At 50.2% G+C, this 12,559-nt stretch overlaps 1 protein-coding gene across 3 annotated transcripts in view; it reads right to left on the bottom strand.

Annotated features, from left to right (window-relative positions):
- Window positions 1-745: 745 nt before the first annotated feature.
- The window catches only part of DTX2 (deltex E3 ubiquitin ligase 2), a 32,580-nt gene continuing 20,766 nt past the window's right edge, over window positions 746-12,559 (bottom strand). For all 3 annotated transcript variants that reach the window (XM_061604694.1, XM_061604696.1, XM_061604695.1), the window contains 5 exons: window positions 7,665-7,735; window positions 6,491-6,649; window positions 5,924-6,085; window positions 3,721-3,810; window positions 746-1,285 (listed from right to left, as the gene is read on the bottom strand). In XM_061604694.1, the coding sequence (XP_061460678.1) occupies window positions 1,061-1,285; window positions 3,721-3,810; window positions 5,924-6,085; window positions 6,491-6,649; window positions 7,665-7,735 (707 nt within the window). In that variant the 3' untranslated portion in view covers window positions 746-1,060. The remainder of the gene's footprint in view (window positions 1,286-3,720; window positions 3,811-5,923; window positions 6,086-6,490; window positions 6,650-7,664; window positions 7,736-12,559) is intronic.

Below are 12,559 nucleotides of genomic sequence, written 5' to 3'. Positions count from 1 at the left end.
GATTACGATCACCCTCAAAGTGTAACGTTGCTTCCAAACTGACTTTTATTCCCTTCAATCGCCACAAACCCTTTGCAAAAACTTCTTTTTTTGGGGGGGGGGGGTCAATGCTTTTAGCTCAGTTTTTTGGCCTCCTTCAGCAATTAAACCCTTAAAGAGGCGAACTCAGCTGCCAATGAGCAGGGAAAACTCATCCATGGAAGGATGAGTTAATTCCTTTTTGTTGGGATTTGTAAACCACTTGGAGGTTTCTGTTGAAACATGAAGCGGTATATAAATTAAGCAAATGAAATGAACAAATGAAGGAGATTTAGCCTGAAGAGCTGAGCAGGAACTGGCTTCTTTTTGGGGGGGGCGGGGAGAAGAGAGAGGATGGAAAGGGAGAAGGAACAAACATGGAACAGACAGCCCTACCACCAATAAGAACGCAAGAAGGGCCTGGCTGTTAGATCAGGCCAAAGGCCCAACTAGTTCAGCATCCTGTTCTCACAGTGGCCAACAAGATCCTTCTTCTGGAGAGCCGGCAAGCAGGACCTGAGAGCAACAGGCCCTGTGATCCTCAGCAACTTGTATTTGGAGACATATTGCCTCCGACACTGCAGACGGCACTTTGGCATCGCAGCCACCGACAGCCTCATCCTCCGCGAATTTGTGTAATAACTTACGTCTCCTGGGGCACTAAAAGCACCTCCAAGCCCCACCTGGGTGCAACCACACGTCGCGGAAGAAGACAATCGGGGGAGAATTAAGCCACCGTCCTTTTATGTGTTTCACCTACACAGGAGGGAGAAGGCTGCACTGCATACATTGAGGTTGGATGAGGACCGGGAGCCCTTAGGAAGATACAAAACTTAGCACAGAAACCTTCTCCCCACACAGCCAGGCTGGGTGGTCCCAGAGACAATGTTATTGCTCAAGAAAAAAAAAGGGGCCAAGCGAACTTAAGGCAACAGGGGCGACCGGCTGGAACAGCGGCCGCAACCCTCAGGGGAGGCACCCGCAGTCCGAAAGCAGGCTCCGCCGCACTGACACCGGTCCGGTCCACTGGGGAGAAGCACGCTCAGGGTCTCAAACAGTTCTCCGTGACGCCCTGAGCTGCCAACTCAGCCAGCACGTTGTCCAGGTAGTTGGGGTCTGGGTAACCGTGGCCCGAGATGTTGGAGTGCATCTCCGTCTTGTGGTGGATCTCGTTCCACACCACGGTGTTGCTCTCGCCCGTCGTGCTGGAGGTCCCCACGGTGAAGATCAAGCGCCGCCTCCAAGCCACCTTCAAGAGCTGCAAGGCCTGGCAAGGGGAGGCAGAGGAAGACAGTTCACGGGGACACTCCTCATTCCTAACCTCCTCTCCCCGTTTTGAGATCCAAATCCCAACCACACCACCCGTGTTCCTGTTTTTTGCTGCAGCAGCAGCAGCAGGGAAAAAAGAAAAGACCCAGGGAGGTCCAGTCTCAGAGGTCCCACGTTACATCGAGTTTGAGCCCAATATTTGACGGGGGGGAGAAACTCAGAAAGCGCAGCACGGAAACAGAGTGAGCTTGCCTGCAGATAAATAGATTGCACTCCTCTGCCACTACCTTGGCAGAAAGGGGAGACCTCCTCTCAGCGCACAGCAGATGCCGACCTTCTGGGTGTGAGACAGGGTGATGTGCGCGCATGTGTGTCAGACAGAGACAGAAAGAGAGAGTGCAGGGCGTGCATGTATGCTTTGGCTCCACCCACCCCTGGTATGTGGCCCTCAAGCCCTTTCGCTTCAGGCAAAGTGGCCCTTGGGGGTAAAAACATGTGGGATTCTGACTTTGGCATTTTGGAATGCCCTCCCCTATCCTTTCGGCGTCCGGCAAGTCTGTTCTGTTCATGAGTAATGAACACTACCTGTGTCACTGCATGCATGCTGCTGCTTAATGTATTATGGGCATTTTTTTTTAAGGGTTTGTACTGCTCAGATTTATTTGCGGCAGTTTCAAAGTACGCACTGTAAGCTGTCCTGAAGACTATTTGAAGGTCAAATCCATTTTTTAAAACAAGAACAAACCAGCCGCGATCCTCGTCAGGAGATGTGCATCGGACTACACTGTTAAGGCCTCCGATTGCAATCTCTGGCTGAGGCGGTCTGAAGCCCACCCTAGATTGGCTCAAAGGCTAAGAGCACCCTGACTACAGAGTTGCCAGCTGTTCACTTGCAAGAAACATAGCGGAATTTGGGACACTGTGTGTATGTGCAAGTTGTTCTTACTAATCCATGGCTGCTATTCTTTGCCGAATGCCTTGAAATAGGGCTGGGCGAATCTGCTTGTTTGAGTTTATCGTTTTTCTAACCTTAGATTCCTCTCTTCCCATTTCCACATCAGTCTGCATTACAACCCCCCCCCCCGACTGCATGAATTTTCGTATGAAAATCCTTAAACACCTTCCCTGATTTTGCATTTTGTGTGCAATTTTGCCAAAGGCAAGTGTCCCCAAAGTGGTCTGTGACCTTCCTTCAGGTGGTCCGTGCCAACTCTGTTTTATTTATTTTAGTTGTTATTCTCTTGACTGCTTATCCTTTTATTGTATTAAAATCTGGATTCCACATAATTTTTCAAAAATATTACAGCATCCTCCACAGCACATTACAACTGCTAAACGACAGGCAGAAATGTCATTAAGTGGTCCTCACAGACCCTGAGCAATTTTCAAAGGAGGGGAAAAAAAGCCGTTTCTCCTAATACAATGCACACGAGCTCACCCTGAAAAAGAAGCAAAAACGAAGAAACCGTGATTTCTACGGCCAAGTATGCACATCAAGGCAAATGACAGTTAATAGTTTACCTTGAACACACCAATCTCACCCGCAGTGCGAAGACAAAACAAGCCAAGGTCCCCGGTTCAGACATCATGCTAAACCAGGGGTTGCGGTTAGTTTCACCTGTGCACTGAAGCGGGTAAGATCAGCAGAGCCACATGAAACCGTTAACCATGGTTATCCATAACAGGCAAGCTGGGCCTGTGCCTCTCTCTCTCTGCTAGCCCAAATTCTTACTTTTTGTCATCCAAGATCTCCAACAAAGAGAGAAAAAACCTCAAGGATTAAGAACCTCTTTGTGTGGGGAAGGAGAATTGTGCTAAACAGGCAGATCGCTCTCTTGGCATGATTTGCCCTGGGCTTCTGGGACAGAAGACAGACATAACAAGTGCTCTCCTCATTCCCCCATGACAGCATTGGCCAATCTGGTGCCCTCCAGCTGTTTTGATCTACAACTCCCATCAGCCCTGGCCTGGGGAGCAGGGCTCATGCCGTCAGCTTTGCTCTAAGACCAGCTCCATCAGTCCCCTCCTCCCCCACTGTCATCTGGCAGTGGTCATTCCATCAGGCTGCCTCGGGGGTGGGTGGGATGCAAAGCGGGGCACATCTCATCAACTTTGCCCCCCAAACTGTTTGTACGACAGCTGCTCAGTAGAAAAATGACTGCTTGGAATTGGTGCCTGAGTGTGTTGTGGTTTTCTCTTTTTTTTTAAGACAGTGGTACTGCAAGTGGGGACTGCATTGTACATAAGCTTTTTGAAGCGGGGGCTGAAGAGTGGGGTACAAATACCCTAAATAAATAAAAACATCTGGAGATAAAATAAAAACAGATAAAAACATCTGGAGGGCACCAAGTTGGTGAAGGCTGCTCTACTAGCTCCCTTGCAAGACAAGCTGCCACAGGTAAACCAAAATCGCAAGTGCTGATGCCACCATACCTTTCTTCCCTTCTCATTATCTGGCAGGTAACAATAGCGCGGAAAGCCCCTGGCGGTATACGGGTGCCCAGGGTTGGGATGCTCCGGACCCTGGAACAGACAAAGACAGAGAACCACTTCACGTGCAGTCGTTCATTATTGTTCATTAGATTTATATCCCAGGGCCTCAAACGAGAAGCGTTAAGACAATAGAAACATCTTACAAAACAAACCACCTTCGAAACAATTCCAGTACACATGCAGACTGGGATAACGGTCTCGACTTAAAAGGCTTGTTGAAAGAAGAAGGTCTTCAGTAGGTGCCGAAAAGACAACAGAGATGGCGCCTGTCTAACTGAAGGGGTGTGTAGATTTACGCAGATCTTGTAAGAGATCTCCTGCCACATTCATCTTCAAACTTTTCAGGGCCCTTAAAAAATACTGCCAAAGAGTTACAAAAACCATCTCCACAAACCAGCAGTGTCTGAACAGACTTTATTTGATTATCATCATCATTTATTACCCACCCTTCACCCAAAGGTCGCAAGGTGGGTTACAACCACCTTAAAATACAGCATTAAAAATAATTTAAAAACAACCTAAAATCCCCCAAATGTGGGGTTCTATAGCGGGGTCCCTAGCCACAGGAGAAATCTCCGTTAACACCTACAGTTTGTTAATGGCTTTAAGCAAAAAAAACCAGACAGAGATATATGGTATAGGAATGTGAATAACTCTGGAAACATATTTAGAAAACTAGACAGGTGTTTTTCCCCACTATTTGTTTATACACTCAGCTGATCACTGCCCTCTGCAGGTGAGGGCCTCCTGCAGACACCATCTTATCAGGAGGTCCATTTCGCCAAACATAGGAAGCAGACCTTTAGTGTGGTGGCACCAACACTCTGGAATTCCCTCCCCTTAAATATTAGACAGACCCTGAAGACCTTCCTCTTTCAACAAGCCTTTTAAGTAAAGATCTCATCCCACTCTGTGTTGGAATTGCTGTTTAAGATGTTTGTAAAGCTTTTTTTTTTAAAGGTGTTTTTAAAGCTGCTTTTTAAAAAGATGTTTTTAAAGATGTCTTAATACGTAAGGCGGGTAAGAGAAAAATGAGCTCGTTTGAAATGTGGTGTTGGAGGAGAGGGTGGGTATATCACTGAATACTAAAGTCAGGATCATTCAGACCATGGTATTCCCGATCTCTATGTATGGATGTGGAAGCTGAACAGGGGAAAAAGAGGATCAGAGAAAAATCAACTCATTTGAAATGTGGTGTTGGAGCAGAGCTTTGCGCATACCATGGACTGCAAAAAAGACAAATAATTGGGTGTTGGAACAAATTAAACCAGAACTATTGCAGAAGCCAAAATGATGAAACTGAGGTTATCATACTTTGGACACATCATGAGAAGACATGATTCACTGGAAAAGACAAGAATGCTGGGGAAAACAGAAGGGAGTAGAAAAAGGGGAAGGCCAAAGAAGAGATGGATCGATTCCATAAAGGAAGCCACAGACCTGGACTTACAAGATCTGAACAGGGTGGTTCATGACAGATGCTCTTGGAGGTCTCTGATTCATAGGGTCGCCATAAGTAGTAATTGACTTGAAGGCACATAACAACAACAACAACAAAGTCTTTTGTTTTTAAGATGTTTTAGAGTGTTTTTGTTTGCCACCAGGGGCTCCTTCCGGGAGGAAGGGCCGGATATAAATGTAACAAATGAAAAAATAAATAATAAATGGGTCATTTTGATCAGAGCTGGGGCACCTTTGGCCCTCCAGATGTTGTTGGGACGGCAGCTCCCTTCATTATCCGGGACCATTGGCCATGCTGGCTGAGGGGCTGATGAGAGTTGCAGTCCAGCAACATCTGGAGGGCCAACCCTGAATTAGATAGTACTTAACTCCCCAACTGGGTAGCCAATGCAACACCCTCCAGATGTTGTTGACCTACACAGGAAGCGGCCTTGTACTAGCAGTTGTACACCTGCTTCTTTTCAGGCTCCGGGTCCCAACAAAGCAAGGACATAGGAAGCTGGCCCACTGTTCTCCAGGACCCTTGGGTAGGGAAGGGCCTTTTCCTATCACCCAAGGCCCGATCCCTCTTAACCGGAGGTGCCGGTGGGGACTGAAGCGGGAACCTTCCACGTGCAAAGCTGGTGCTCAGCCACTTAGCCGCGCCCCTCTCCCTTCTCGCAGGTGCGTGTGACTTTCTCACCTGAATGCCCTTGTTGATGTAGTACACAATCTGTATCGTCCCACAGTCCTCATGGCCCGGGAGGGACTCAGGGAGCGTGGAGACGTCCATCTTCCCACTGGGCTGGGTGCCCGTCTTCTCCCCGTAGATGGTCTTGCAAGACGGACACTGGAGGCTGCCATCCTGGGGGGCAGGAGGGAGGAATAAAAAGGCATGGGCGGTCAGGTCAGCGGAAGGTGCAGGGTCCTCAAAATCAGGGGAGGTCCAGGATTCTGTGGCGGGTCCCAGATCTCCTGTCCATCCCTGACCCGCCGCTTGTTTACACATCAAACTTGGCTCACAAGGGAGGGATCCAGTCCATTGGCTGGAACCAGTGTGCTCCGCCAGGGTTATAAGGTAGTTGGGCATACTGCAGAGCAAAATGCAGGCAAGATTCCAGCCTCGCACCATCTTACATTTCATCTAAATTAGCACATGCAAATATTATGTCACGGGCCTGTCCCTCCCTGCCATGGCCTTGTGAGCACCTGGCAATGACCCTGCTGGCAATCCGTCGTTTCAAGTTCTCTTGCCCTGGACCCCGAGTACCTTGTTGCCGCTGGTGTACATGGCCAGCATGCAGAGGAGGTGAAAGGCGTGGGTGCACTTGGCAAGCTTCCCCACGCTCTCGGGCCGGATTGTCTGGCTCTCGTACGTGTCGCTGTAGCCCGAAGCCGCCCCGAGTTTTTCCATGCAGATGAGGCAGTCCTGGGCACACACAGAGAGAGTCACTCTTTCACCACGGTAAGCTTTAAATTAAAGAGCCATTGTGCAAGCAACATCCTGCGGAGGAGGGACCAGCTACCGGTTACCCCAGCCCTTGCCAACCTCCAGGTGTGTCCGCCAAGTGTCTCAGGACACAACTCCCACCAGCTTTGGTCTGTTCTGCAGCTTCAAAAGGAGGGGCAGTGCCCTCAAGGCCTTTCTATTCCGCCCTTGGGACTATCCTCAGGCCATACTGCCTCGGCTTTGCACCCTCAAGTGTTTTTGCCTGGCTGCAACGCACCCTTGAACTCTAAAAACGCCTCCTGCTTGCCAGGATGGAGGAATCATAGAATAGTAGAGTTGGAAGGGGCCTATAAGCCCATCAAGTCCAACCCCCCGCTCAATGCAGGAATCCAAATCAAAGCATTCCCGACAGATGGCTGTCCAGCTGCCTCTTGAAGGCCTCCAGTGTTGGAGAGCCCACTACCTCTCTAGGTAATTGGTTCCATTGTCATATGGCTCTAACAGTTAGGAAGTTTTTCCTGATGTCCAGTAGAAATCTGGCTTCCTGCTACTTGAGCCCATTATTCCGTGCCCTGCACTCTGGAACGATCAATAAAAGATCCCAGCCCTCCTCTATGTGACAACTTTTCAAGTCCTTGAAGAATGCTGTAACATCTCCCCTCAGTCCTCTCTTCTCCAGGCTAAACATCCCCAGTTCTTTCAGTCTCTCCTCAGAGGGCTTTGTTTCCAGTCCCCTGATCATCCTTGCTGCAGAAGACAGAGAGAGGTGCGTGTGTGTATATGTAGAAACTAGCCTACTGTACAAAGGTATGAATTACATTAGTTGCTCCGGCTACTTTTGGCTCTGGCCCCACCCACCACTGGCATGCGGCCCCCGGGAGGTTGCCTGGGAAGGAATGTGGCCCTCGGGCTGACAAAGGTTCCCCACCCTGCCTTTAAGGGAGCTCTCCATTCCCAGCTTGGAGACGGCCATGGGGGCTCTTCCTCCGCTTACCTCGTCGGCAGGGGGCGCCTTCAGCTCCTCCAAATACTTCTTCACCACCTCTTCAGGGTCGCTGATGCCGCCTACAGGCAGAGAGAGAAAGCGCAGAGGGAGACATCAATCTACGCTCAGGCACAACCCGACTGGGATGGTGGAAGCAACAGACACGCAGGAGAGTCGCGACGACGGGGAGGGAGGATTAGAGAAGTGGCGAGAAAGGTTAAATCCAGCAAGGCCAGTTCTGAGCGGTCGACTAGAGGGCAGCCAGCGCTTCGATGCTACATGCAGAAGGCGCATGGGGGGGCACTTCTGCCTCCGGCATGAGAGCTGAGCAGAGAGTAATTCGACAGCGCAGAAGAAGGGCAGGAAAGGAACTCCCTTGGAAGAAGGCCCCATGCAGAGGCTCAGAAGATGATAACAAGGAGGTTCTCTTGAGGATCAGACTCAGGCCTGGCCTCCACAGGTGGAGGAACGGGGGGGGCGGACTGTACCATTGATGACTGAAGGTAGGGAGAACACGCTTTCAAATGTTCCCTCCTTCCTAGTTGACAATGAGCCTGGTAGGGTGGTGACTTGGGCAGAACCTTCTTTATCTGATGTGCTGGGAGTGGAGTTCCCTGCCCTTGCTTGCAGGAAGCCAGGGCGTGGGGGGACACTCAAACGCACTGCCCCACCCCTGTCCTCAAGCTGCAGCGTGAAGTGGTACAGGGCATCCGGCCACCCGATTCTGCCGCACTAGCTGACCCTGAATGGAGCTCAATGTGAAAAGAGTCGCTCTCTCCACTGTGCAATGACATGGAAAGCCCTCCTCTGCTCTTGCAACGCACCTGGAGGGGAGGGCCAGTGATCTGGACAGACAACCTCCTGCTAGAGAGACTTTTATTAGAGTTCGAGTTCCCCGACCTGGAAGAAGTGCTCGAAGCTAAAAATGCAATGACACCCAATCATGACAAAACACACACACAGGGAGAAAACTTTGGGCACCTGTCGGAAGCTGCAATTGTTTACCAGGGAGACGATCACCTCTGTGCATAAGCAAAGTGCCTTTTGCTCATCCCAGAGGATAGAGTCAGGTAAATGTATTGAGACTGTGGCAACGCTACCCTCAGCCCAGGGATGAGGAACCAACCAGTGGCGCTCGAGATGTCGCTGAACTGCAACTCCCATTGACAATCGGCCACGCTAGAAAGGAACTATGAGTGTTAATCCAACAACATCTGGAGGGCCACAGGTTCCCCGCAAGTGCCTTAGACTATTGAGGGGAGGGGGGTAGCATGTTGTCCCAATGCCACCAAGATCCAAGCATGCACAACACCACCTCTGAGGACATGTGCAAAATGCGAGTTTGTGGGGCACAGCCACTGGGGCGGAAATCAGGGTGCCCACGGTAGGTGGAACCAGAGCCAATCACAGGAGGAACCAACTCATTCTGGTTTTGTCCCCATCCTCCTCCCTGTTGAGTTCTACAAGGGGCAACACTGAGATGGAGGAAGAGGAGGAGGCTGCCAGCCAGGGCCACCCCTTGGATTGGTTGTAAGTAAGAAGACATAGTAAAGTTGGTGGGGCGGTGCCTCATTTGCCCTACAGGACAAGCCTCCACTGAGCAGAGATGAAACATTTGGGAACGCATTAGCCCATTTGAAACCACTGCATCTGTTCTGCAATAAAATAATCTTGCGATGCATCCCAGGGTTAAAAAGCTGGCACCGTGGGGGAGGAACGCTGTGATGCAATTTACAAGGCAGTTTACAAAGGTATTAGCCAGACTGTGGATTTTGGACCAGCTCGACAACAAAGAAATTGGGCTTTTATTATGCTTAAGCAGTCTATAAATGTAAATGGACTGCCTGCAAGCCAATTCTGAAATGAAAGTACAATGAAAACCCTATGAATACATCCAAAAGGTTCATAGAGTTGCCATAAGGTGTAGTCGACTTGAAGGCATATGAATGGAAATGGCCTGCCTTCAAGTCGATTCCGACTTATGGCGACCCTACGAATAGGGTTTTCATGGTAAGGGGTATTCAGAGGGGGTTTCCCATTGCCTCCCTCTGAGGCTGAGAGGCAGTGACTGGCCCAAGGTCACCCAGTCAGCTTCGTGGCTGTGTGGCGATTCGAACCCTGGTCTCCCAGGTCGTAGTCCAGCACCTTAACCACTACGCCACACTGGTTGAATGAGCGAACACATAAATAAAACTGTTAAGAGGAGCCCTGCTGGGTCAGCCCCAAGACTACAGGATAAAAACTTTTTGAGGGGTCAGGATTCTGCCCGTTTGCAAGTCTGGGAAAGCCTGCTGTGGCCAAAGCAGCCTTCTGTCCTTCCAGGGGATCATCGTGCCACAGGCTCAACCCAACCTCGCCCAGAGAGAAGTGAGTCAATTCACTGCCGCCGCCTGCAAGCAACATGGCAAGGACACTCCTGAAAACGTTTGCTGCTGGAGGCCGCATGTCAGCCGCTCTGAGGCAGAGTAGGGTATAATTCAGGGGCAGGGCCAAACGCGCCCCTCCTGGCCTCTCCATTGGGCCTTGGGACTTTCCCCAGGCCACACCCCCTTCTCCAGAAGCCACACCCCCTTCTCCAGAAGCCACACCCCCTTCTCCAGAAGCCACACCCCCTTCTCCAGAAGCCACACCCCCTTCTCCAGAAGCCACACCCCTCACAGGCCCTGCTTGGCACCCTGAGTGTTTTTGCGCCGCTAGAATGTATCCCTGAACTCCTCAAGCTTCTTGCTTGGCTGGATGGAAGGCACAGAGGAGCAGATGAGTAAATTAACCTGTGCTGCCACACCGCTTTCTTAACCAGAAGATCCAAATGCTGGCCTGTACAGCAACCCTCGCGGAACCCTTCAGCCCCAGTTCAATTTGCTCAGCGACAACCCGGTGGAACAAGGGGCAAAGCACACGACCACTGACAAGATCACAGAACTCAAACTGTAACTGGAAAAGAGTCAGTGGCATGAGAGCCAAGGAGTGAATGGCACGGACAGTCAGAGAGGACTGTTGCCTTTGTGTCCCGCTAGAGCTTTTTTCTCTCCACGGACCACTTAAAAACTGCCAAGGGTCTCGGTTGATCACTCAATGGGTTTTATCTGTGATTGAAGGACTATATTATTACTACTACCAATATTACTACTGCACCAGAATCAAGCTCACGGGTCTTTTCAAACAACAAAAACCACTCCTGGTCCCCGACACGAGCAGTCTTTTTCAGTAACCTAATTTAGTGTGGAAATTCACGGGAGGACCGTGGCTCAGTGCCAGAGCATCTGCCCAGCATGCAGAAGGTCCCAAATTCACTCCCAGACAGGGCTGAGAAAAACTACAGCCTGAAACTCTGGAGAGCAGCTGCTGGTCAGTACTGAGCTAGATGGAAGCCCGGGGGTGGATCACTTCTTTGAAGCTGCAATTTGCACTGGGTGGAAATCCCCCACTGGCTATTTTAAAAACCAAAACACACCTTGAATGCAAAAACATATTTCGCTTTACATCCAAGTTTGGCCCTCAAAAGGGGCCCACTGCGCCTTCTCCTAAAAGCACAGATCTTGCCCCGGGGCAGATCCAGACGTATAAATTAAAGACTGGTGGCAGTGGGTTGGAAACTGGAAAGGTTAGAGTCAATTTGGGCAGGGAAAGAGGACCTGGGGAGGAGGAAGGGGCGGGTACCTGGTTGAGGAAAGAAGTCCCAGCTGCCACCCATCCCACTTTCCCCTAAAACTAAAAAGGTCAATGTGGGCTTCAGGATTGTCTGACGGCCATAGGGCTGGAAATCTGCTGCTTCAAAACAAACCAACAAACAGACAGAATACTAGAGGGGTGGGGAACCTGTGCCCACCCCTGGACCTCCAACTTCCGTCAGTCCCAGCCAGCTCTGGACAATGTTTGTGGGGATTGTGGGAGCTGTCATCCAGCACTGTCAACAAAGGGCACACAGGTTGCCCGTACCTGAACTATAGGCTCCTACAGTCAGATCAGGTGGACCTTTCTTGCTTGGTTGTACAACAAATCTATCGCGACGTGATCACAGACAACACACAGACCTGTTGAAGATGAATGAACGTCCACACAGATCACGGCCTGGCTGATTTTCCTGCCTTGCTCACCATTGCTGAGCCAGCATTCCCTGGCTGTGGCCTCATGGGGAAGTCTGGCCAAACCTGATGCATAGCGAGGGGGCGGGAGTGTGTGGGCCCCCAATGCTCGTTTTTGACTTTACACAAACCTTGGAGTGGAATGCAAATGGCTAATTTACGGAGGGAGGGGAGGCCAAGTTCGGGGTTGGGAAAGAACATGAATGGGGAATGTTGGTTGTCCTGATAATGGAGGAGGGAATAAGGATGAGGAATTTTTGGGAGGGGGTCTTTGACCTGGAAAGGGGTTACTGGAGGGAGGAAGAAGCCTTGAGGGGAATTGATATGGTGGGGGTGGGAAAGCTATGACTGGAAGCTGAATGGAGACCAGGGATGGGATTCCTAAGAGGAATATTTGGGGTGGGGGTGTTTTCTGATCAGGAAAGTGGGGGGGGGAGATGTCCTGAAAGGAATAATTATGGGGAATTAATACAGGGGTTGTTAGTGGGGTTATGACTGGAAGCTGGAAGAGAAATCTTTTTTTTGCGGTGGGGAAGATGTTCTGAGGAGAATAATGAAGGCTGACATGAGAAAAGTATTGGGGGATGTCATTCCTGTTTTTATTGATGCATTTTTATATTTGTGTTTATTTTTTGTAAGCCGCCTTGAGGGCCTTTTGGCCAAAAGGCAGGGTATAAATAAACAACAATAATCAACTGGCATGTTATAAAACACCTGAGAATGATTCAGGATCAGCCACCAGGTGGTGAACCAGGGCGAATCCAATGCAATCTGCCACATGAGCATCAAGCACAGCCACCTCCTACGCCTGGTGGTTGT

Source organism: Rhineura floridana, chromosome 21 (genome assembly GCF_030035675.1).
Source record: "Rhineura floridana isolate rRhiFlo1 chromosome 21, rRhiFlo1.hap2, whole genome shotgun sequence".
Taxonomy (NCBI): domain Eukaryota; kingdom Metazoa; phylum Chordata; class Lepidosauria; order Squamata; family Rhineuridae; genus Rhineura; species Rhineura floridana.
The sequence above is the reverse complement of the archived record's forward strand: the minus strand, read 5'-3'. Positions and strand labels throughout refer to the sequence as shown.